At 42.6% G+C, this 27,327-nt stretch overlaps 1 protein-coding gene across 5 annotated transcripts in view; it reads left to right on the top strand.

The window, feature by feature from the left end:
- Positions 1–27,327, top strand: part of med27 (mediator complex subunit 27) — a 286,804-nt gene that overhangs the window by 162,843 nt on the left and 96,634 nt on the right. For all 5 annotated transcript variants that reach the window (XM_068012325.1, XM_068012326.1, XM_068012323.1 and 2 more), the window contains one exon: positions 8,774–8,867. In XM_068012325.1, the coding sequence (XP_067868426.1) occupies positions 8,774–8,867 (94 nt within the window). The remainder of the gene's footprint in view (positions 1–8,773; positions 8,868–27,327) is intronic.

Genomic DNA, 27,327 nt, shown 5'->3' with positions numbered 1-27,327 from the left:
CCTGGAGTGGCTATAAAGGCCAATTCTAGAGTTACAGAATCTTCCACAGGCGCTGCAGATAAAATTGGTTGTCGGGGCTGTTACACAGTTGGCTCTCTCCTTGCGCTTCTGTCTTTTTTCCTGCCAGCAGCTAAGTCTGTTCGACTCGCCACTCTTTAGCCCTGCCTTTATGGCTGTCTGCCAGCTCTGGCGATCACTGGCAACTGACTCCCACGACTTGTGGTCAATGTCACAGGACTTCATGTCGTGTTTGCAGACGTCTTTAAAGCGGAGACATGGACGGCCGGTGGGTCTGATACCAGTGACGAGTTCGCTGTGTCCTTGGGGATCCTGCCATCTTCCATGCGGCTCACATGGCCAAGCCATCTCAAGCGCCGCTGGCTTAGTAGGGTGTATATGCTGGGAATGTTGGCCGCCTTGAGGACTTCTGCGTTGGAGATACGGTCCTGCCACCTGATGCCAAGGATTCTCCGGAGGCAGCAAAGATGGAATGAATTGAGACGTCGCTCTTGACTGACATACGTTGTCCAGGCCTCGCTGCCGTAAGGAAAGGTGCTGAGGACACAGGCTTGATACGCTCGGACTTTTGTGTTCCGTGTCGGTGCGCCATTTTCCCACACTCTCTGGGCCCGTCTGGACATAGAAGCGGACGCCTTTCCCATGCGCTTGTTGATTTCTGCATCGAGAGACCGGTTACTGGTGATAGTTGAGCCTAGGTAGGTGAACTCTTGAACCACTTCCAGAGCGTGGTCGCCGATATTGATGGAACATTTCTGACGTCCTGTCCCATGATCATTTTCTTGAGGCTGATGGTTAGGCCAAATTCGTTGCAGGCAGCCGCAATCCTGTCGATGAGTCTCTGCAGACACTCTTCTGTGTGAGATGTTAATGCAGCATTGTCAGCAAAGAGGAGTTCCCTGATGAGGACCTTCCGTACTTTGGTCTTCGCTCTAAGACAGACAGGGTTGAACAACCTGCCACCTGATCTTGTGTGGAGAAAAATTCCTTCTTCTGAAGACTTGAACGCACGTGAGAGCAGCAGTGAGAAGAAAATTCCAAACAGTGTAGGTGCGAGAACACAGCCCTGTTTCACGTCGCTCAGGATAGGAAAGGGGTCTGATGAGGCACCGCTATGCTGAATTGTGCCTTTCATATTGTCATGGAATGAGGTGATGATACTTGGCTTTGGTGGACATCCGATCTTTTCTAGTAGTCTGAAGAGACCACGTCTGCTGACGAGGTCAAAGGCATTGGTGAGATCTATGAAAGCAACGTAGAGGGGCATCTGTTGTTCGCGGCATTTCTCCTATAGCTGGCGAAGGGAGAACAGCATGTCAATGGTGGATCTCTCTGCTCGGAAGCCACACTGTGCCTCAGGGTAGACAGTCAGCCAGCTTCTGGAGTCTGTTTAAAACGACTCGAGCGAAGACCTTCCCCACTATGCTGAGAAGGGAGATTCCACAGTAGTTGTTGCTGTCACCGCGGTCACCCTTGTTCTTATAGAAGGTGATGATATTGGCATCGCGCATGTCCTGGGGTACTGCTCCCTCATCCCAGCACAGGCAAAGCATTTCATGGAGTGCTGAGAGTATAGCAGGCTTGGCACTCTTGATTATTTCAGGGTAATGCCATCCTTCCCAGGGGCTTTTCCACTGGCTAGAGAATCAATGGCATCACTGAGTTCTGATTTTGTTGGCTGTTCATCCAGCTCATCCATGACTGGCAGAGACTGGGCTGCGTTGAGGGCGGTCTCAGTGACAACATTTTCCCTGGAGTACAGATCTCGGTAGTGCTCCACCCAGCGGTCCATTTGCTTGCGTTGGTCAGTGATCGTGTCCCCTTAGTTAGACTTGAGAGGGGCGATCTTCTTGATGGCCCAAAAGCTCTCTTAATGCTATCATACATTCCTCTGGTGTCGGAGTTCAGCTGAATACGACTGCATAGGTGTTGCCAGTAGTCATTTGCACAGCGCCTGGCTGTTCTTTGGGCAGCGCTTCTGGCTACTTTAAGTGCTACGGATGTTAACTCGCTGGGGGCCTTTTTGTAGTTCAACAGTGCAATGCACTTAGTGGCTATGACAGGTTCCAGCTCTTCAAAGTAAGATTGAAACCAGTCTGCATTCTGCTTCTCATGTTTGCCATTGGTGGTCATTTCTGAGTCATAGATGGCGTCTCTGGTGTGGGCCCACTTGGTCTCTGCATCCCCTGTAGGAGTGTTTTGAAGAGCTTTTTCAAGTGAATTTAGAACTTATGTAACAGCTGTGGATAAGAAATTCTGCTAGTGTTGATGTGCGGGCGGCCCTTATCACAGTAAAAATGGTGTATAAATTGTCATTGACATAAAGAGGAGATGGGTGAAGTAAGGGATAATACTATCAAAATCCATTGTCCTTAACTTCCCTGCGTTGTAATTGTTTTTATCATTTCTGTAGGGAGTTGGTTGGTAGGAGGAAGAATGGTTGAGATGGAACATATGGTACATATTATACCGTCTTTGTCTGAATTAATTCTTCACCCAGGCCTGTACCTCCTCTTCCCCCAATTAAAATTTTATTAAAGGATTAGGGAAACTTAGTAAACAGCAGTAATATTTTGTTTAAGGATAGAAATACTAATTGACAAAGTTCACTTCTCTTCCTGAGCCATCACGTCAAGAGTCCCCAAGGGTTTTCCTTGGCTTCTCTTCCTCACATTATTGTTGCCCTTGGTGACATTAACCACAGACATGGGGCAACTTCCACACACAAGCTGAAAACATTTAACTCTACCTCAACATTGTCTGATGTTAAACATTAGGAAGTCTTTGACCCCCCCCCACCAGAAACTCCATATCCTCTTCACCGATTCCAGCCCCCTCACTGGCCATTGTCTTGCGATGAGCTAGATTGTTCACAATCTCTATCTTATTCAACCTTGAGCTGAGATTCCAACCCCATATCCTCTCCATCACAAAGCCGGCTTACTTCCACCTCCACCCCTGCCTCAGTCCATCTACTGTTGAAAGCCTTGCCCATATTGTTATGATTTTACTGTTTTATTTGGTGGGGGGGTGGGGGGCAGAGAATCTGCAATATGTCTTTAAGTTAGCAAAGGATCAGTACTGCTTTAAGGTAGCCTAAAGTTATCAAGTGAAAGTGCATCTTGGTTGCCCTTGATACTGCCATTTGGAGACTAAAGACAGGATATACAATGTTGCCATTTAATTTTGAAGCTAGTTGAAAAACTGGCTTTTGCAGAGACAGTTGAGACACAGATAGTATACCAGCATATACTGAAGGAAATAGGAGAGCTCTCCCTCTGTCTGTTTGAACCCTATTTATTCTCTCAATTTTAAAGAAGCTTCCAGCCAGTTTAATTTCGTCAAAGAAAATAACCAATTACTTTAACAACTGAACTTTAATTGCTGAATTCATCGCTGGAAAAGAAGAGGAGCATCACTTCAACTGCTGAACTAGACTGCTGAATGTCCTACTGTTGAAGAACCTTTTCCCCCCATTGGACGGCTGCGAGGACTTTAAGCAACCTTGGAAGATTCCATTTGGCAGGAGCATAAATCTGCAAAGACTTTGTTAGTTTTTTTTTAAAATGTTGTTTATATCTTAGTAGTGTTTAAGAATTTAGTTTTCTCTAATAAACTGTTAATTTGTTGATCTAAAGATACCTGGTTTGGTTTGCTTCATTCGGGAGTTAATAAATGGTTCAATTTGGCTGTGGCTTTCTTTAACTTGGAAAGTTAGTCAATCTGTGGAGGGACGGGAATGAATTGACAGTGCGTTTCTCCCACCGCATTCAGAATTATATATTTTGATTGGGGGCTTTTTCGTGGGCGGTCGTGTCATAACAGTATCATTGTCAGTTCTGCACTCTACTATTCCAATGCTGTCATGGCCAGCCTCCCATCCTCCACACTCTGTAAACTTCATCTCTTAAAAAGCTCTGCTGCTTGAATCCTATCCTGCACCAGGTCCCACTCGCCTATTACCCTTGCCCTTACTACAGTAATTCCTGGTCCCTCGATACCTGAAATTTTAAATTGTCATCCTTGTGTCTATATCCCTTCCTGGCCTTACACCTTCCTGTATAATCACAGCCCTATATTCCCCCGCCCACCCCCCCCAGAACTCTTCTTTCTTCCAATTTTGTCCTCTTCTAAACCCCCTTGCTTGACCCCACCATTTGTGGCCATACTTTCAGCCATATTACTGAGATTACTGAGATACAGCCTACTAGGCTAGATGGGATTGAGATTCACAAGGAGGAGGTGTCAGCAATTTTGGAAAGAGTGAAAATAGATAAGTCCCCTGGGCCAGATGGGATTTATCCTAGGATTCTCTGGGAAGCCAGGGAGGAGATTGCAGAGCCGTTGTTGTTGATCTTTATGTCGTCATTGTCGACAGGAGTAGTGCCGGAAGACTGGAGGATAGCAAATGTTGTCCCCTTGTTCAAGAAGGGGAGTAGAGACAGCCCTGGTAATTATAGACCTGTGAGCCTTACTTCGGTTGTGGGTAAAATGTTGGAAAAGGTTATAAGAGATAGGATTTATAATCATCTTGAAAAGAATAAGTTCATTTGCGATAGTCAGCACGGTTTTGTGAAAGGTAGGTCGTGCCTCACAAACCTTATTGAGTTTTTTGAGAAGGTGACCAAACAGGTGGATGAGGGTAAAGCCGTGGATGTGGTGTATATGGATTTCAGTAAGGCGTTTGATAAGGTTCCCCACGGTAGGCTATTGCAGAAAATACGGAAGTATGGGGTTGAAGGTGATTTAGAGCTTTGGATCAGAAATTGGCTAGCTGAAAGAAGACAGAGGGTGGTGGTTGATGGCAAATGTTCATCCTGGAGTTTAGTTACTAGTGGTGTACCGCAAGGTTCTGTTTTGGGGCCACTGTTGTTTGTCATTTTTATAAATGACCTGGATGAGGGTGTAGAAGGGTGGGTTAGTAAATTTGCAGATGACACGAAGGTCGGTGGAGTTGTGGATAGTGTCGAAGGGTGTTGTAGGGTACAGAGGGACATAGATAGGCTGCAGAGCTGGGCTGAGAGATGGCAAATGGAGTTTAATGCGGAGAAGTGTGAGGTGATTCACTTTGGAAGGAGTAACAGCAATGCAGAGTACTGGGCTAATGGGAAGATTCTTGGTAGTGTAGATGAGCAGAGAGATCTTGGTGTCCAGGTACATAAATCCCAGAAAGTTGCTACCCAGGTTAATAGGGCTGTTAAGAAGGCATATGGTGTGTTAGCTTTTATTAGTAGGGGGATCGAGTTTCGGAGCCACGAGGTCATGATGCAGCTGTACAAAACTCTGGTGAGGCCGCACCTTGAGTATTGCGTGCAGTTCTGGTCACCGCGTTATAGGAAGGATGTGGAAGCTTTGGAAAGGGTGCAGAGGAGATTTACTAGGATGTTGCCTGGTATGGAGGGAAGGTCTTACGAGGAAAGGCTGAGGGACTTGGGGTTGTTTTCATTAGAGAGAAGGAGGAGGAGAGGTGACTTAATAGAGACATATAAGATAATCAGAGGGTTAGATAGGGTGGATAGTGAGAGTCTTTTTCCTCGGATGATGGCAAACACGAGGGGACATAGCTTTAAGTTGAGGGGTGAAAGATATAGGACAGATGTCAGAGGTAGTTTCTTTACGCAGAGAGTAGTAGGGGCGTGGAACGCCTTGCCTGCAACAGTAGTAGACTCGCCAACTTTAAGGGCATTTAAGTGGTCATTGGATAGACATATGGATCAAAATGGAATAGTGTAGGTCAGATGGTCGGCGCAACATCGAGGGCCGAAGGGCCTGTACTGCGCTGTAATGTTCTAATTCTAATATTTTGGAATTTTCTCCCTAGATCCCTCTACTACTTCAGCCAAGGTTTTTGTCACCCCTCCTACTATCTCCTCCTTTTGGCTCAGTGTCCTATTTGTCTGATGAATTGTCTTGGGTTGTTTTGCCTATGTTAAATGTGCTATAGAAATGCAAGTTGTTGTATCGCTTTCCTGTCTGCAGGTTAACCTGTTCAAAATAGCAGACACAGAAATGCAATACGAGTTGTTAAATTGAACTTCACCAATTGAGATTCTCGCCCTGTAGTTTTTACATTGTTGTCCTGTCATGTTAAATTTCAATTTTTGCCTTTAACCAAATAAATTGAATTAAGCCTTTTAGGTTCATCTGAAAAAATGACTGTAATTGCTTTAATTTCTGGCAACAATCCTTGCCTTACAGGGTCATCTTCTCTTCACATTGTAAATTTGTTTATAATTGGTTACTTCCGACCTCTGCTCACACACAGGCAGTAAGTTGGGACAAAATGGCAGTATTGCCAAGTAATAAAAGCAAAAAAAGTGTCAAGGATGGTGCTGAGTTCAGTAAGTCCAGAGCAATACAACTTTCTTTGAATTTGTGAGAGTATTGACAAGATTGTTACCTTATATCATTTTAAGTCCCAGCTGCACAGCAACATGTTAGGGTTGAATTCCAAAATATGGCTGACACAAATTTTCCAACCTCCAGTGATATGCTAGTGGACTTGGTGTCTGTGCATCTTAGTTGTCAGTTTGTGTTTTGTGAAGAAAAATGGTCAGTGACAGTCAAGTATATTGATGTGTCAAGAAAGCACTATATGCCAAATGAGAAATAGTAATTAATCGGTTGGAAACTTACATTAACTTTTAATGGAAAAAATCCTACAGTTAACTTTTTTTTAAAAAAGACTGACAACTAAGATGGCCACCGCAATTTGTATCTGAAATAAGAGGGTTAAGGAGGAACTCCAGGGCTTAGGGAAGCTTAAGGTACAGACGCCAGTGGTGGAGTGATGAAAATCAGGGATGCTCAACAGGCCAGAATCAGAGGAGTGCAGAGATCCCTGAGATCGAACTGGAGACCCAAGTCGAACAAGAACCCCAGCCAGGCCAATGCTTTAGCGAACTGAGTAGATTCTCCTGATCACTCTCATTGGTGGGACATTTACAGCCATCTAGAGGCATTCGGAAGTGGAGACATCCCTCCAGGGGGAGTAAACACTGACAATAAGACCTGAATGATGTTTTGAGTTTTAGACTTTGGACCTCATTAAAACCAAAGGGGATTGAGTGAACCATGTGACTGTTTCCCCAGGCTGTGTAAAACTGGGAGTTTTGTTACACACACAGATGAGCAGTAACTGTGCAGCAGCAGAGAAGGCTGTATTCCCCCACCCACCCCCACCTTGCCTACTCCCCTTCCCCACTCACTCTCTCTCTCTTGCCCTTCCTCCCTCCCTACCTGGCTGTAACAGACGTATCAAACGTTATACAGTGGGGTGATATGATACTGGTTCCTGCCCAGTTAGATTTGGTGCTGTCAGGCTGAGGGACTTAACCTAGAGAAAGAGAGAATTTGGGGATAAGGCACCCCAGTCCATTCTACAACACCTGCTAGTGACCATTCGTTCATACATCTATATTCACAGCTGCCTGTATTCTGTCCACTTGCCTGGCTGTGAAATGATGTAAGGAGTGGCATCACCTGTAGATGTGGAGCCAAGTAATCTGGTTTGCAGCAATATCTTACATTGTGCATATTCAGTGCTGTACCAGATTCTCATTTAACCCTTAAAATTGAACTATATTGAAGTCCTAACACTTGGTTCATTGTTTCAGAGTATAAGACCTTGTGACAAAAATGAAGTGATTGTCCCAGTTTAGCTTTCTCAACATACTTTTAATTCAGCCACTTGTCATAAGGAGGTTTAAAAATAAGCTAGTGACAGTCTGAACCTTGCCCCAAGCTTAACTGAATACGATTGTTACGAGTTTTGTCAATTGTCTGAAAAGTTTGATGGAGGTCGCAAGCGATTTTCCAACAAAGTCTGTGATTTATTCAGTGACGTGTTATTTCAGATATGGTCGATATTATTCAAGTCCAAGAAATCCTAGTAACTGTTTCATAATATTTAAGGAGCTGTAGTTGAATCTGAAAATCTTGGAACTTCTGAGATATGTAATTCCGATCAGCATAACTCCTGTATTGGTAAGAAATGCAGGAAAAATATTGTATACAAATGGTTATCGGGTGGGGCGGGGTGAGGGAAGCTTCGCGTTTAGATTGCACCTTTTCGTCATCATTTTGAGGGGCTAAATAAAACCATTTCTACCTTATGTACATGTATGTGTTTGAAAGAATTTATGAAGCAATGGTTATATAGTAATAGTAATTACATGTATATTGTTTAGTCAGTTCTTGCTGTTAAATAGTTGGCTTAATGGCTTAAACTTAAAAACAACACTGTTGGAATACTATACCACTTAATGAAGGTGGAAAGAGCTTATGGAGGCAAAGTATATTTTAAGTAGCTGAAATAATTAATGGGAAGATTGTTCATTCTCCTGGATGCATTACCTAGATGTCGAGGTTAATAATACTTTTGAAAGCATTGGGTGATGGTATTTGTCTGTGAGAATGAGTTGAGATGGCAGCTGGAAAATCTAGGTTAAGAGTAGAAAAGACCCAGAAACTGCAGGTATCTCCTAAGTTCTTTGCTATATGGTGACTGCCGTTTTTGTACCTTGCATTTTAAGTCATGCAGTGGTGCATTTAGTTCCACTGTTACTTCATGGTGTCAGGCCCCAGATTTATTGCTTACAGCTGGGGAGCTGCCCAGACTGGCAAGTGTTTAATCTTTTCATTTCCAGCAATAATACCTTTTTTAACCTTTAGTGGATATCCTTTTATTAAAATATAATTGGTAATTGTGTTCAGTGGTAATTCCAATTTGTACTTTTTTTTTTCTTTTGTCCAGATATGTAGATGATGTTATAGCACGGATTGATAGAATGTTTCCTGATATGTCCATTCACTTGTCCAGACCAAATGGTTCCTCTGCAGTGCTGCTGGTAAGATCTTTATTGTCATATCTGAGCGAGATTAATGCAATCATGTAATTTTGTGTGTTTGTCTAAATATATACTAGACAATCTTCTATTCGTTTACTCGCAGGCTGAGGAAGAATTTGGGCTGTGTGTGTGTGTGTGTGGCAGGACCGGGTATGCAGCAGTGGGTCAAGGTGGAGGCCAGTGCCAAGGCTTGTGGTGAAGAAGGGTGGAGCTGTGACATGTGTGGATAGTAGGATTGAATATTGGAAAGGGGAGGTTTTTCCCAAAAAATTAACAATTAATAAATGCCAGAGGACACATATTTAAGATAATTGGCAAAAAAAGCTACAGGGGAGATGATGAGAATTTACCTTAGGCAGTGTGTTATGATGATCTGGAATGCTTTGCCTGTAATAGTATGCATGGTAACTAGCAAAGAAAATCAGATACATAGCTAAAAAGGGAAAATTTGGAGGACTATGGGGATGGAGTGGGACTAATTGGATAGCTCTTTCAACATACAAATATGCGAATTGTGAAAAGGAGTAGGCCCCTTATGCCTGTCCTGCCATTTGATAAGATCATAGCTGATCTGATTGTGGCCTCAACTCTACTTTCCTTTCTACCTCCATACCCTTTGACTCCCTTAACAATCAAGAATCTATCTAACCCTGCCTTAAAAATATTCAATAACCCTGCCTCCACTGCTCTCTGGAGAACAGAATTCCACAATTTCAAAGAGCAGGCACAGACAAAATGGGCTGAATGGCAATATCCTGTGCTGTATGATTCTATTCTATAACAGTTAAGCATGGGAGAGGAGCACAGATATACATAGAAGTGGAGTAAAAGCGACAGTGGGTCACAGGCTTCTTAAATCAAGTCTTAAATATATATATTAAATTCTCATCAATATTCTTGCAGCTTTTATTTAAAGAATTTACATTGCATGACGAGGAAGACTGCTTTCAATGTGATGGTCTCAGCCACTTGGGGGTCTCACAAGCTTTGTATAAACTCTGCAGTTGACAGCTAGATGATTTTTTTTAGTGCAAATCCAGTCCAATTACATCACCACTGGGTCTTGCGAGGGAGCTTTATCACCAGGAACAATGAAGTTGAGCATTACTTTCATGTGCCGAGTCATGATATACAGCACATTAATCAAACTTTTTTATGCATTCTCATAGCAAAAGAAACCAGATATATTTTCATCTATTAAAATGTTAATATTTCTGCATGATTAGTTAGTTTGGCACATTACAGTCAGAAATGGTATTTTAATTTTAATATGCCTACACTGAACCAGGACTACAATATGTGGAATACTTGAAGTAAGTATTCCCTTTTGTTTCCTGTTGCCACCCACTGTGCACATATTGAAATGGCTAAAACTTTGAAAAGTATTGAAAATGCTACAGTAGACTTGATCTAGCTCTGGGTCAGGGGTGTTCTATTGAATGCTTTTGAATTACAGTTGTGGAATTGAGAAAAGCAAAGCAGGAGCCTAGATTATCAATAGAAGATATTAATATTGCTGTTTGAATTGGTGTCTGCATTTATGAATAATGTGCTGTTCAAATAATCAATGAATACAATGTCAGTGAGAATAAGAAATAAGCAGCTTTTCAACTAGAAAATGACTGTAGCACACAGGGGCTGCAGCAAGATTTTGCATTTTTTCTTCTTTGCATACTAATGAAGAGACCTTCATTTTCATGTATATTAGCCAAAACAATACAGGAACATGAAATTATTGAAGACATAATCTAAGAAATAGAAGCAGGTGTAGGCTATGAAGGAATTTCAACACGAGGATGAAACAGGACCCAGCTTCGATCAACAGGAACTGGGTTAGGTGTAGAATACAGGCATCAGAGTTTTGAATGACCTGAAATTTAGGGAGGGTGGAGGATAGAAGGCAACCAGGTGAGTATTGGAATAGTCAATTCTGGAAGTGACAAAGGCATAGATGAGGGTTTCAGCAGATGATGCGCTGAAGCACATTAAAGGAAATAAGCCATAAGGTGAATGTAGAATGAGAAGGAACTTGTTCAGTACACTTAATTATTTAATGGGGTCGACTCCACCTAGTACAGTGAATTTGGCTTGGTTGAACCAAGATGCCAGGTCCCAAAGTGAACAGAAGCTGATGTGGACTTGGCATCAAGGCAGAAGTGACGTGAAAATGGTCTGAATTTCTGATGAAAAATTCCAGCATACTTCCATGGATTGGACTCCATAGTATAAATAATTCCAGTTCCCTCCAAGTAATGGAGATGGTTTTCATTATGTAAATGTGGGGAGCCAATCCCATACTTTTGTTTCATATTGGGTTCTGCATAAAAATGTAGCCGAATGCACCTACAGACACTGGCTTCTCAAGTTGAAATGTAAAAGCAGAAGAGCAATGCACAGATGCTATTCTCTTGAAACTTGACCAGGTTATGTGTGAATATAAGCATACCTACAGAGGACTCAATAAAAGGGCAACAGGATGGATTAACCGTGTTAATTTATATCTCCTAAAACATGTTTGGAACACCTCAATTCCACAATTAATTCATCATTGTTTACTTGTGGCAAAAGTGGTGAGTGGACGATGATCATTTTACTCACAATTTGTACAAATTTAGTATCTGTTAAACAACTGCTCTTAATTTGATATTTAACTGTTTCTGCGACCTGATACTGTTCAACAGATGATCAGCTGCTGTTGAATAACATTAGATTGCAAAAAAGAATCTTGGCATGCCGCGATTTTTAAAAAATCCTATCTCTTCCATTCAAAGAGTAAAACTTGAACAGTAATGCATTGTTGTATTTGTGGTAAAATTAGCTCATTGCAATTACATGTGATAAGGCTCACCAGCCTCCAAAGCTTAAATGGCTGTACAAATCACAACAACAGAGTTCAGCTGCTTAATTACCTCCTTTTGAGCCCTCAATTGTGTTACAGGATTGTAGGTTAAATATTTTGCATCATCAACCTCACTGCATAAGCATATTTTTTAAGACTTATTCATTCAGATTATATAAAATGATGGTCGTAGAAATAGCAGCAAAGCAGGATCGAGTGTCAGTCAGGATCTTGTAGGGAACAATGATCATAGTATCACAAGGTTTAGATTAACTAGGGAAAAGGACAAGGAACAATCCAGAGTAAATATCATTAATTTGGGGAGGGACAACTTCAATGGGGTGAGAACAGTTTTGACCCAGGTAATTTGGAATCCACTACCAAACACCTCCCCTCCCCTGTCAGCATTCCGAAGGGATCGTTCCCTCCACGACACCCTGGTTCACTCCTCCTTTACCCCCAATACCTCGTCCCCTTCCCATGCTATCACAGGAGGTGTAATACATGCCCATTTACCTCCTCTCTCCTCTCTATCCAAGGCCCCAAATACTCCTTTAGATGAAGTGGCGATTTACTTGTTGTACTTTCAATTTAGTATACTGTATTCGCTGCTCACAATGCGGTGGTCTCTACATTCAGGAGACCAAACGCAGATTGGGTGACCACTTTGCGGAACACCTCCACTCAGTCCAAAAGCATGACCCCGAGCTTCTGGTTGCTGGCCATTTCAGCACACACCCCTGCTCTCATGCCCATATTTCTGTCCTGGGGTTGCTGCAGTGTTCCAGTGAACATCAACACAAGCAAGAGGAATAGCATCTCATTTACCGATTAGGTAAGCTACAGCCTGCTGGACTGAACACTTGAGTTCAATCATTTCAGAGCATGACGGGGCCCCCCTTTTTATTTTTAGTTATTTTTTTTAATTTTATTTTGTCTCATCATTTTTTTTTTTAACCATGTGCCTACCAACTGCTTTTTTCATGTTTGTACTTTGGGCCAGGCTGTTCTATTTTTCTGTCAATTAACACTCTCTCTGCACTAACGCTTTGTCTTTCACCATACTATAGTAGTTGAGACACTGGATGGGCTAAAAAAATGATAAAGATGAGGTATTATAAAGGTTGGCTGTACTTAAAATTAATAAGTCACTCAGATTGGACGAGATGCATCTAAGGATACTGAGGGAAGTACGAATGGGAATTGCAGAGGCACTGGCAAATATTCCAATCCTCCTTAGACATGGGGTGGTGCCAGAGGGCTGGAGAATTGAAAATGTTACACCCTTGTTCAAAAAAGGGTGTAAGGATAAACCCAGCAACTACAGGCCAGTCAGTTTAACTTTGGTGGTGGGAAAGCTTTTAGAAACGATAATCTGGGACATGGTCACATGGTCAAATGTGTATTAATTAAGGAAAGTCAGAATGAATTTAAGAGAAAATCGTGCTTAACTAACTTGATCAAGTTTTTTGATGAGAAAACAAAGGGTTGACGAGGGTAATGTGATTGATGTGGTGTACATGTACTTCTAAAGGCATTAGTGCCACATAACAGGCTTGTCAGCAAAGTTAAAGGCCATGGCAAGAAAGTGGCAGCATAGATATAAAGTTGACTTAATGACAGGAAAGGAAACAGTGTAGCGGTGAATGATTATTTTTCAGACTGGAGGAAGGCATATAATCGGGTTCCCCTGGGTTCGGTATTTAGACAGCTGTTTTTCTTGATATGCATTGATGACCTAGACTTGGATGTACAGGGCACAAATTCAAAATTTGCAGATAACGCAAAACTTGGAAGTATTGTGAACTGTGAGGGGGATAGTGATAGACTTCAAGAGGGCACAGATAGGCTGGTGGAATGGTTGGACTGGTGGCAGAGAAGTGTGAAGTGATGCATTTTGGTGGAAGAACGAGGCAAGGTTAACTAAAAAGTACAATTCTAAAAGGGCAGAGGAACCTGGCGGTAAATGTAGGCAAATCGTTGAAGGTGGGAAAGCGGTTAATAAGGCATATGGGATCCTGGGCTTCATAAATAGAGGCATAGAGTACAAAAGCAAGGAAGTTATGGTAAACCTTAATAAAATACTGGTTACGTCTCAACTGGAGTATTGTGCCCAATTCTGAGCACCACACTTTAGGAAGGATGTGAAGGTATTAGAGAGGATACAGAAAAGATTTACTAGAATGGTTCCGCAGATGAGAGACTTCAGTTTCGTGGATAGATTGGCAAAGCTGGGGCTGTTCTCCTTTGAGAAGAGAAGGTTGAGAGGAGATTGGGGCGGCGCAGTGGTTAGCACCGCAGCCTCACAGCTCCAGCGACCCGGGTTCAATTCCGGGTACTGCCTGTGTGGAGTTTGCAAGTTCTCCCTGTGTCTGCGTGGGTTTCCTCCGGGTGCTCCGGCTTCCTCCCACATGCAGGTTGACAGGTAAATTGGCCATTACAAATTACCCCTAGGATAGGTAGGTGGTAGGGAAATATAGGGACTGGTGGGGATGTGGTAGGAATATGGGATTAGTATAGGATTAGTGTAAATGGGTGGTTGATGGTCAGCACAGACTCGGTGGGCCGAAGGGCCTGTTTCAGTGCTGTATCTCTTTAAAAAAAAAAAAAAAAAAAATTTGATAGAGGTGTTCAAAGTCATGAGGGGTTTGAGTAGAGTAGATAGAAAGAAACTTCCTAGTGGCAGAAGGTTTGAGAACCAGAGGTAATAAATGGAAAAACTTTTTTATGCAGTGAGTGGTTAGGATCTGGAATGCAGTACCTGAGAGTGGAAGCAAATTCAATTGTTACTTTCAAAAAGGAATTGGATAATTATCTGAAAAGAGAACATTTTGCAGGGCTACAAGGAAAAGACAGGGCTGTGTGACTGGCTGAGTTGCTCTTGCAGGGAGCCATCATGGACACAACAGGCTGAATGGCTGGAACCATTCAATGATTCTGCTGCTAACTGTAGTACTTCTAAGGAGGCCGTTTTGTAAGCGATAATGTTCTTATGACATACATTTGTCAAGAAGAATTTAATTCTTCCAGGCAAGAAACCCCTGCTGAAATAGAGCAGTGTGTCTGCATACTGATGGTGTGAATTGTACTTCCTGCTTCAGCACTTGTCAGTATGCTTTATTGGTATTTAAATGTGTAAATTGGAATTCCATTCAACCCAGTGCGCAATAAATAGATTTACCAATTGCTCTATTAATTATTGTCAGTTAGGAAGCACAGTGCAAGTCTTCACTTGAATCGTGCCTTGTACTTTTCAAAATATATTCTACCAACAAACATTGATTTCTTATTTCTCAAGCATGTTAGATACAAAAATGTTTTTGTAATAAATGGTAACTCATTTGTTGGTACAAAGTTATAATTGGGGATAGAATGGGGTATTTTTGGTGATATTTGCAAATGCAGTCTTCAAGTTGCTTAAAATATTGGTTGACTATTGTGATATTGCTTACGGACAAAAATAAAAGTCAAATTTGTGTCTGTTTCTGGAACTGTTTCTTTGCTTATATGGTACACTTTTTTTGGTTTCTCGTTCTTTGTTGTTGTTTGTCCACCACTCCCTTTTTTTCCCGTTTCTTTAGCACTTGCTGTCTATGACACTTACACTTTCCCTTACTGTCATCTCTGTGTCTCTGTCTTTGACTGACTTTCTGTGTATGTGTGTGTGTATGTATGTCTCATCTCCCTCCCTCTTTTTCTTTAAGTCAGACCTTCCTTCTAATTGGTGTCTCTTCTATGAAAGATGTAAAGGTAACAGGGTTGTGGTGGTGGGTGATTTTAACTTCCCCTATATTGACTGGGACTCACTTAGTGCTAGGGGCTTGGCTGGGGCAGAATTTGTGAGGAGCATCCAGAGGGCTTCTCGAAACGGTATGTAGATAGTCCAACTAGGGATGGGGCCATTCTGGACCTGGTATTGGGGAATGAGCCCGGCCAGGTGGTCGAAGTTTCAGTGGGGGAGCATTTCGGGAACAGTGACCATAATTCCATAAGTTTTAAGGTACTTGTGGATAAGGATAAGAGTAGTCCTCGGGTGAAGGTGCTAAATTGGGGGAAGGCTAATTATAACAATATTAGGCAGGAACTGAAGAATTTAGATTGGAGGCAGCGGTTTGAGGGTAAATCAACATCTGACATGTGGGAGTCTTTCAAACGTCAGTTGATTAGAATCCAGGACCAGCATCTTCCTGCGAGGAAGAAGGACAAGTTTGGCAAGTTTCGGGAAGCTTGGATAACACGGGATATTGTGAGCCTAGTCAAAAAGAGGTGTTCGGGGCACCTTTTCGCAAGGCTTCCCTAGGGTTCCGCTGCTCCTCTTGCTCTTCAATGGACTTACCGCACGCCGTGGCCGCGGACACGCTGGACGGTGAAGACAGCAGGATCGGAGATCAAAGTATCACCAGCTGTACTTTTCAGTTTCATCCGGACTGCGATCAATTTCATTGAGAAAACAAAGAGCAGGTATGGCTGGGGGAGGGCAGTGGGTCCAGGTAACATAAACTAGCTGTTAGCTTGTAGTTAGTGCTAAAATGAACTGATTAAAGAGCCAGGGGAGTTTAAACAGTTTAAGAGGGTAGACTGGGGGAGAAAACACTAAGAATGGGAGCAGATGGCCATGGATAGAGTTGAACAGCAAGGGAGCTTCCTAGGGAGCTTTAACATCTCACACTGAAGAGTGCCTGCAGAGTCTCATCAACAGGTTTGCGGCTGCCTGCAATGAATTTGGCCTAACCATCAGCCTCAAGAAAACGAACATCATGGGGCAGGACGTCAGAAATGCTCCATCCATCAATATTGGCTACCACGCTCTGGAAGTGGTTCAAGAGTTCACCTACCTAGGCTCAACTATCACCAGTAACCTGTCTCTAGATGCAGAAATCAACAAGCGCATGGGAAAGGCTTCCACTGCTATGTCCAGACTGGCCAAGAGAGTGTGGGAAAATGGCGCACTGACACGGAACACAAAAGTCCGAGTGTACCAAGCCTGTGTCCTCAGTACCTTGCTCTATGGCAGCGAGGCCTGGACAACATATGTCAGCCAAGAGCGACGTCTCAATTCATTCCATCTTCGCTGCCTCCGGAGAATACTTGGCATCAGGTGGGAGGACTGTATCTCAACACAGAAGTCCTCGAGGCAGCCAACATCCCCAGCTTATACACACTACTGAGTCAGCGGCGCTTGAGATGGCTTGGCCATGTGAGCCGCATGGAAGATGGCAGGATCCCCAAAGACACATTGTACAGCGAGCTCGCCACTGGTATCAGACCCACCGGCCCTCCATGTCTCCGCTTTAAAGACGTCTGCAAACGCGACATGAAGTCCTGTGACATTGATCACAAGTCGTGGGAGTCAGTTGCCAGCATTCGCCAGAGCTGGCGGGCAGCCATAAAGACGGGGCCAAAGTGTGGCGAGTCGAAGAGACTTAGCAGTTGGCAGGAGAAAAGACAGAAGCGCATGGGGAGAGCCAACTGTGTAACAGCCCCGACAAACAAATTTTTCTGCAGCACCTGTGGAAGAGCCTGTCACTCTAGAATTGGCCTTTATAGCCACTCCAGGCACTGCTCCACACACCACTGACCACCTCCAGGTGCTTACCTATTGTCTCTCGAGATAAGGAGGCCAAAGAACAGTCAAAAAGAAAAAGAAAGCATTCCTAAGGGCTGGAAGGCTAGGAACAGACGAAGCACTTGAGAAATATAAAGACAGTAGGAAGGAACTTAAGCAAGGAGTTAGGAGGGCTAAAAGGGGTCATGAAAAGTCATTGACAAACAGGATTAAGGAAAATCCCAAGGCTTTTTATACGTATATAAAGAGCAAGAGGGTAACCAGGGAAAGGGTTGGCTCACTCAAGGTCAGAGAAGGGAATCTGTGTGGAGCCAGAGGAAATGGGCGAGGTAGTAAATGAGTACTTTGCATCAGTATTCACCAAAGAGAAGGACTTGGTGGATGATGAGCCTAGGGAAGGGAGTGCAGATAGTCTCAGTCATCTCAATATCAAAAAGGAGGAGGTGTTGGGTGTCTTGCAAAGCATTAAGGTAGATAAGTCCCCAGGGCCTGATGGGATCTACCCTAGAATACTGAGGGAGGCAAGGGAAGAAATTGCTGGGGCCTTGACAGAAATCTTTGCATCCTCATTGGTCACAGGTGAGGTCCCAGAGGACAGGAGAATAGCCAATGTTGTTCATTTGTTTAAGAAGGGTAGCAAGGATAATCCAGGAAATTATAGGCCGGTGAGCCTTACGTCAGTGGTTGGGAAACTATTAGAGAGGATTCCTCGGGACAGGATTTACTCCCATTTGGAAACAAACGAACTCATTAGCGAGAGACAGCATGGTTTTGTGAAGGGGAGGTTGTGTCTTACTAATTTGATTGAGTTTTTTGACGAAGTGACGAAGATGATTGATGAGGGAAGGGCGGTGGATGTTGTCTATATGGACTTTAGTAAAGCCTTTGACAAGGTCCCGCATGGCAGACTGGTGCAAAAGGTGAAGTCACACGGGATCAGCGATGAGCTGACAAGATGGATACAGAACTGGCTCTGTCATCGAAGACAGAGGGTAGCAGTGGAAGGGTGCTTTTCTGAATGGAGGGATGTGACTAGTGGTGTTCCACAGGGATCAGTGCTGGGACCTTTGCTGTTTGTAGTATATATAAATGATTTGGAGGAAAATGTAGCTGGTCTGATTAGTAAGTTTGCGGACGACACAAAGGTTGGTTGAGTTGCGGATAGTGATTAGGATTGTCAGAGGATACAGCAGGATATAGATCGGTTGGAGACTTGGGCGGAGAAATGGCAGATGGAGTTTAATCCGGACAAATGTGAGGTAATGCATTTTGGAAGGTCTAATGCAGGTGGGAGGTATACAGTAAATGGCAGAACCCTTAGCAGTATTGACAGGCAGAGAGATCTGGGCGTACAGGTCCACAGGTCACTGAAAGTGGCAATGCAGGTGGATAAGGTAGTCAAGAAGGCATACGGCATGCTTGCCTTCATCGGTCGAGGCATAGAGTATAAAAATTGGCAAGTCATGTTGCAGCTGTACAGAACCTTAGTTAGGCCACACTTAGAATATTGCGTGCAATTCTGGTCGCCACACCACCAGAAGGACGTGGAGGCTTTGGAGAGACGACAGAGGAGGTTTACCAGGATGTTGCCTGGTCTGGAGGGCATTAGCTTTGAGGAGAGGTTGGAATAACTCGGATTGTTTTCACTGGAACAACGGAGGTGGAGGGGCGACATGATAGAGGTTTACAAAGTTATAAGCGGCATGGACAGAGTGGATAGTCAGAAGCTTTTTCCCAGGGTGGAAGAGTCAGTTGCTAGGGGACATAGGTTTAAGGTGCGAGGGACAAAGTTTAGAGATGTGCGAGGCAAGTTCTTTACACAGAGGGTGGTGAGTGCGTGGAACTTGCTGCCGGGGGAGGTGGTGGAAGCAGATACGATAGCGACGTTTAAGAGACATCTTGACAAATATATGAATAGGAAGGGAATAGAGGGATATGGGCCCCGGAAGTGCAGAAGGTTTTAGTTTAGGCAGGCCTCAAGATCGGCACAGGCTTGGAGGGCCGAATGGCCTGTTCCTGTGCTGTACTGTTCTTTGTTCCTTGTTCTTTGTTCTTATGTGCTCCTATTATCACCCTATCCCTCTCACTTATGCCTTTACTAAATTTGTAGCTTGACTTTTTTTTAAGATCTATATGTGCAATAAGATGTCATTTATCAGGTGTTACATTTGATTTTGATAAAGGGGTGGGGTTGAAGTGAGTGTAACTGTGCAGTTCTGGTATAATTCTGATTTTTTTTTGCAACCCCTCCAGTGCCTCTATATACTTTTTACAAAATGATGACCAGAACTGTACACCAAGTGTTTTCTAACCAAGGTTCATTACAAATTTAGCATAACTTCTCTACTTTCCAATTCTATCCCTCCAGAAATAACCTTTGGTGCTTACTTTGTTTTTTTAATGGCCTTATTAACCTGCATGGCTACTTTTAGTGGTTTGTGAGCAGCAGTGATCCTTCTGGGACCCCGCTTTCTGTCTTGCAGCCAACTATCCATCCATTCGGCTACTTATCTCCTGTCTCGGCGTGCTGAGTTTTTTTTGAGTTTTCTGTGCTGAGAATTAATAAATACCAGAGCAAGTAACTCATCGGAAAAGCCTCAGTAGTTACATTCTTTCAGATTACCAGCTTGAGCACATTCTATTTCTTGACGACATGGAACCCAAGATCTGGAATTGAAATGAAACTTAATTTCTGACCTGAAAAAAAGTACATTGCAGAATCGTTATTACTTTAGCAGTTTTTCTCTCTACTGCTTCCTTATTCACCTGAATTTACCCCTCCTCAGTCTTTCTTTAGCTATTGACACTGTAAAGCACACCATCTTTCTCCAAAACCTTTCCTCCATTGTGCAGCATTGTGAGGTTGGTTCCACTCTCACCAATACAGTTGTACTCCGTCATGTCCAGCAATGGCTTCTGATCGCACCCTGTCCCATGTTGTCTAGCTCACCCGATACCCTGTCATTGTTGATCTATGTTCTCAGTACCCGAACCCCTCAAATTAAACGTTCTCATATTTTAGTTTAAGTCCCTTCATGGCCTCACCCCTTCCTATTTTTAATCCTCCTCCAGCCTACAAGCCACACCCCTACGCACCCATTCCATTCTCCATTTCCATAATTTTTGCCTTTTTGTTGATTCTCTCCTTCCCTTTCTCTCATTTGTCCCATTATTGGTAGCTGTGCCTTGAGCCTGCTAGGCACTACACTGGAATTCTCTGCCTAAACCCCTCTATTCCCCTTTGTTAAAACCCACCATTGTGACCAAGCCTTTGGTCGCCCATGCTTTTTTTTTATTTGGCTGACCAAGTTAAATCTAATAATATCATGGTCACTGTTGGATATTGCATCAGGGTCACAGTAAAATCTTGGTCTTGTATCCCGTTATGCCAATTTTCTACGAAAAGGAAATTGGGGTCCAGTCTTGCATGGTGTGGTAGGTTCAGACTCCTATGTAGGCTAGTTCACAGTCACCCAGGCCATGTGCCAGTTTTTCAGCCTGGACGAAATGATAGTCCATGTTTATAGACCGTTCCAGAGTTTACAGTCCCTTTTTCATTACATGAAGAGGCTGCTTCTTGATTTTTAGTTACATTTTGTTTCCACCCGCTTCATCCTCAATCACCCATTGCCGTAAATTGGAGGATAAGCCGATTGATCTCGCAGTGGATTTCCTTCCTGGCCTGGGTAAAACTATCTACAGGTCCAGGATATGTAGGATTTCTGGGGAAGGTCACTCTAACAGCTTACCACTCTCTTGAGGCCTTCTGCACACCTTTGTAGTGAGATTACACAGTATCTGCGCACTTGATTCCTTCCACAACTAGGGACACCACTGGACACTGATTAAGTAATCAATTATGAAAATCAGATTATAATCTAGCCATATTGTTTATAACAGTGGTGCCATACTCTTGGTCTCATAGCATTGGGCTAGCCCATTCGTCTAATTCAAAATATTCTTAATTCCAGTTGCTCTCGTAATTTGTTCCTTCCCTTGATTCAAAGGTCTAAAGTGGGTGCCAGTGATCAATTCTGAGATAATTCATCTGAACCCAAATAGATTTGGCAGTACCTTGTGAACCAAAGTCATCTCTTTCTCGAGAGCAATCAGGTTCTCTTTAATAAATATAGCCACACCTCCTCCTCTTTGTCCTACCCTCTCCTTTTGGGATCCCTTATAATCTCTTAGTTGGATTTCTGACCCATCATTTGCATCCAATCATGTCTCAGAAATAAGGTCCAAGTTCTCCACAGCTGAATAAGATCATATTTGTAACATTTTAGTTCTGTTACTGGGCCAGATTAGAAATTTAAAAAAGGAGATCTGATGGACGATGAAGGAATGACAGATAATAAATGAATTTTTTTGGCTTGATTTTCACAAGAGTGTGATGTTAATGAAAAGGTACAAGAGGAGAAGGTGGAGAAATTAGATAACAATAGATAAGGAAATAGAGAAAATCTGCTAAATGAATTGTGCTTCTACCAAGTAATTTTATTCAGTAAACATTTTATTCTTTCTGTTTAAACTGTTATGTCAAGTCTGGCCAAACATGGAATGCAAACGAGATTGCAATTACAATACTGGAAAACTGGTCATACAGTTGTTACAGATAACTGAAAGTGTATTTGTCATTTGTTTCATTATAATGTACACATTATAGTTCAGCACAACAAATCTTTGTTTTTTAAAAAAGGGGCTGTGATACACCAAACTGTTGAGCAATTTCACTCTGGAAATCTTGGAATGCATTTAGCATTGCAATTGCTTTCACCTTAGCACCAAGAGAAAAGGGAGAAAGAATGAACGTGCATTTATATAGAGCCTTTCACAATGTCCTTTCAGGACATCCCAAAGGGCTTTACAGCCAATTAAGTACTTTTGAAGCATAGTCACTGTTGTAATGTAGGAAACCTTCTTTAGCGGAGGTGTTTCCATTATTCATTTTTTCTTTTTTCTTCTTATTTTCTTTATTATTCGTACAGTTTTTGTCACAGTTTATTGCCACGGTGTGCACAGCTTAAATATGTCAGTTCTAAGCATTGCACCTGATGAGGCGGTTTTCCCACATAAACAAAAGTGTTTGTCATCTTGATTGTCAAGAGTGCTTGAGCTCTAGCACCTGATTAGGTGAAAAAGATGATGAACCATCTGTGAATTGGTAACGACGCAATTTTCACACCAGGACAAAAGTGCTTGTAAATAGAGCTCATACACTAGCAAAAAGGGCCAATGCATTGGCCTTAGTGAGGCTACTAATGTTAAAATAATAAATTCTAGACTTTTGCAATTAACTTAAACATTTATCCCTTTCACATTTGATTAAATAGGGACAGCTATCATTGGAAAAAATAAAGAAATTTGTGCAAGGAGGTTTTATTCTCTTGAATAACTGATAAAAGAATATAACATTTATTTAAGTGGGTTCGACCAATGCAAAAACATTTGGTTGAGCTCAAAGCGGCATGCATCCTAGAAGGCCGAGGGAAGTCGGAGGGGAAATAGCACAAGCTTTGACCACAAGCTTTGAAATATTCTTGGATATGGATGTAATGCCAGGGGTCTGAAGGGTTGCCAACTTATGTCTGTTTCAGGAAGGAGTAAACCCAGCAATTGTAAACCAGTCAACCGAATATCATTCCTGTGTAAACTGCTAGAGCCATTACATGGGATAAATTTATCCCTTGGAAAGATACAAGTTAATTTAGGAGTCAGCACTGGCAGCCTCACAACTCCAGCGACCCGGGTTCAATTCTGGGTACTGCCTGTGTGGAGTTTGCAAGTTCTCCCTGTGTCTGCGTGGGTTTTCTCCGGGTGCTCCAGTTTCCTCCCACAAGCCAAAAGACTTGCAGGTTGGTAGGTTAACTGACCATTATAAATTGCCCCTAGTATAGGCAGGTGGTAGGGGAATATAGGGACAGGTGGGGACGTGGTAGGAATATGGGATTAGTGTAGGATTAGTATAAATGGGTGGTTGATTGTCGGCACAGACTCGGTGGGCCGAAGGGCCTGTTTCAGTGCTGTATCTCTAAACAGATTTGTAAAAGATGAGTTATGTCTCTCAAATTTAATACAGTTCTTTAAAGATATACAGTGAATGTTGTGTGCATGGGTCTTCCAAGGATAATTAGGAGGCTTATTGATCAAATTGAAGCACATGATATTAAAGAGAATGTAGCAACATGGATAGAAAGTAAACTAATGGACAGAAAATAGAGTAATGGTTAAGAGATGTTCTTCAAAATAGTGAAATGTAAACAGTTGTGTCACTCAGGGTCAATGTTAGAAACATTGCTGTTAATCTGAAGGCAAGGCCATAATACCAAACACACACAAGACACAAAAATCAGCATTGTAGTTAAATTCGAACTTCAGGAGTACATACAGATTAGTAGATTGGACAGTTAGATATCAGATGAAACTTAATGCATAGAAATGTGGTGTTTCATTTTGGGAGGAAGGATAAGGAGAAAAAATCAACATGAAATGATAAGAATGGACATGAGGGGCTCAGATGCATAAACCTTTAAAAATGGGAAGAAAAATTGATAAAGATGTTTAAAAAAAAAAGGGGGATCCTTGGGGAAGAAGGTACAAAAGCAAAATTCTAGACTTATATACACCATTGTTTAGGTTGCAGTTAATTTTGGGCACTCTATTTTTTAGAAAGCAAATGGTAAAAAGTGATGCATTAAGATTGTCAGGAATGAAAGGTTTTGGTTATGAGAAAAGGTTAAGAAGAGATCTTAAAGAAATGTTCAAAAAAGATGTTTTACTAAGATAAGTAGAGAAAAATTATTTCTACTGGCCAGAGAGTCGGTAACTGGAGGGCACAGATTTTAATAAAAGTAAAACACTGCAGATGCTGGAAATCTAAAATAAAAACAGAAGGTGCTGGAAATACTCAGAAGGTCTGGCAGCATCTGTGGAGAGCGAAACAGAGTTAACGTTTCAGGTCGATGACCTTTCATCAGAATAAATTTAACATTACCAAAATCAATGAGCGATATTAAGCAAGTTGTTGTTTTATGCAGAGGGTTGTTAGGATATGCTATGCCCTAGAAAACACAATGTGGAAGCAAAATCATAGAAACATAGAAAATAGGAGCAGGAGTAGGCCATTCGGCCTGCTTCACCATTCATTATGATCATGGCTGATCATCCAACTCAGTGACCTGTTCCCGCTTTCCCCCCATATCCTTTGATCCCTTTCGCCCCAAGAGCTATATCTAACTCCTTCTTGAAGACATACAATGTTTTGGCCTCAACTGCTTTCTGTGGTAGAAAATTCCACAGCCTCACCACTGTCTGGGTGAAGAAATTTCTCCTCATCTCAGTCCAGAAAGGTTTACCCCGTATCTTTAGACTATGACCCCTGGTTCTGGACTCCCCCACCATCGGGAGCATCCTTTCTGCATCTACTCTGTCCTGTTAGAATTTTATAGGTTTATATGAGATCCCCCCCCCCCTCACTCTTCTGTACTCCAGCAAATATAATCCTAACCAACTCAATCTCTCCTCATACGTCAGTCCCACCATCCCAGGAATCAGTCTGGTAAACCTTCACTGCACTCCCTCTATAGCAAGAACATTCTTCCTCAAATAAGGAGACCAAAACTGCAATATTCCAGGTGTGGCCTCACCAAGGCCCTATATAGTTGCAGCGAGACATCCCTGCTCCTGTACTTGAATCCTCTCGCTATGAAGGCCAACATACCATTTGCCTTTTTTACCGCCTGTTGCACCTGCATGCTTACCTTCAGTGACTGGTGTACGAGAATGCCCAGGTCTCGTTGCATATTCCCCTCTCTCAGTTTATAGCCATTCAGATAATAATCTGCCTTCCTGTTTTTGCTACCAAAGCGGATAACCTCAGATTTATCCACATTATACTGCATCTACCATGCATTTGCCCACTCTTTCAACTTGTCCAAATCACCCTGAAGCCTCTCTGCATCCTCTTCACAACTCACCCTCTCACCCTGTTTAGTGTCATCTGCAAATTTGGAGATATTACATTTAGTTCCCTCATCTAAATCATTAATATATATAGTGAATAGCTGGGGTCCTAGCACTGATCTCTGTGGTACCCCATTAGTCACTGCCTGCCATTCAGAAAAACACCCATTTATTCCTACTCTTTGTTTTCTGTCTGCCAACCAATTTTCTATCCATTGCAATACACTACCCCCAATTCCATGCATTTTAATTTTACATGCTAACCTCTTACGTGGGACTTTGTTGAAAGCCATCTGAAAGTGCAAATAAACCACATCCACTTGCTCCCCCTCATCAACTCTACATCCTCGAAGAATTCTAGTAGATTTGTCAAGCATGATTTCCCTTTCGTAAATCCATGCTGACTCTGTCCGATTGTACCACTGTTCTCCATGGTAGCTTTAACAATACAAGTGATAAATATTTGAAAAATGAAAAGGATACGAGGAAAAGGCAAGGCAATGGGACTAAATGGTTGGCCTTTTCAAACACTATACTGCCAGAGCTGGCGGGCAGCCATAAAGACAGGGCTAAATTGTGGCGAGTCGAAGAGACTTAGTAGTTGGCAGGAAAAAAGACAGAGGCGCAAGGGGAGAGCCAACTGTGCAACAGCCCCAACAAACAAATTTCTCTGCAGCACCTGTGGAAGAGCCTGTCACTCCAGAATTGGCCTTTATAGCCACTCCAGGCGCTGCTTCACAAACCACTGACCACCTCCAGGCGCGTATCCATTGTCTCTCGAGATAAGGAGGCCCAAAAGAAGAAAAAAAAAGAACTGCCTGAAGGGTTGGTAGAGGCAGGAACCCTCACAACATTTAAGAAGTATTTAGATGAGCACTTGAAACGTCATAGCATACAAGGCTATGGGCCAAGTGCTGGAAAACGGGACTAGAATAGTTAGGTGCTTGATGGCTGGCACAGACACGATGGGCCGAAGGGCCTGTTTCTGTGCTGTATAACTCTATGACTCTAACTTGACTGGATCACCACCTGTGCTTTAAAATTAAGATTCTATATGAAGGCATCAAAGAAATATGGGTAGCTTGATCATTTATTTTGAAATTGGTTATATTCATGTAAACAAACTTTTGCACCATGTAAAAGTCAGAAACTGTTTTGCAGAAGCTCCATGACAGACAAACTGTGAGAAAGCAGCCAACAAGCCACATCACGCAAGTATTACAGGAACTGAAGGAGAGTAGAACTAACACCTCAGTGGTGAGATAAGACAGTTTACCAAGAGTAATGAAAGGCATTGCAAAAAAGATGAATCTTCAAATCTAATCCACAATTTACTCCCTGGGGGTGCCCAGGGAATGTTTGATGAAAGGTGATAGTTGTCTGCTTTGAAAATGCTCATGAGATGGAGGCCTGGATCCCTGTACACTGCTGGTGCTATTGATTGAGAAGAAATGACAGCCTAATCTACATTTGAAACCAGTTGCCAAGTTTAAAGGTAAACTGGTGCTGAGCAAAAGAAAAGGCCATTAGCTGTTAATCGTAGTCTTTTTTCTGCAAAACATCCTGTTAATGCTTACAAAGAGCATTTGAATCAGAATCTGTTTTGTTGGGTGGTCTGTATATGTCAAATACATTGTGATCATTGAATTTATGAATTCTTTGAGAAGCTTCTAAATGGTCCTTGCACATCAACAAACTTTATCTTAACACTAACCTGAAAATAATTACATACTCCTGACTAGTGTTCCCTCTAAACTGCACAGCAACCCGAAAGTTCCCGCACAGGCTGCACACAAGTCAGCCCCTTTAAATCACCGCGCAAAAGACTTTAAAGGGACCACGCACTAACAAATCATCCGCACACTCAAAAAAAAAATTAGAGGGAAGGTTGCTCCTGACCAATCTGAACTCTAATCACTGCTGGTGAACTTGCATTTTTGTATGTGAATATCCAATGTAACAAAGCCTAAGGCTCTATTCATAATCACCGGGGTTCATAGCTTAAAAACTTGATGCTGCCAGTTCAGCCTGCCTGTCCCAGCAGATTTGTTGGAGGAGGCCATGGCAAAACTTGGACCTGTCTAGCGATTTTT

The sequence above is a fragment of the Heterodontus francisci genome, chromosome 32 (genome assembly GCF_036365525.1).
Source record: "Heterodontus francisci isolate sHetFra1 chromosome 32, sHetFra1.hap1, whole genome shotgun sequence".
Taxonomy (NCBI): domain Eukaryota; kingdom Metazoa; phylum Chordata; class Chondrichthyes; order Heterodontiformes; family Heterodontidae; genus Heterodontus; species Heterodontus francisci.
This window is presented reverse-complemented; position numbering and strand designations above follow the sequence as displayed.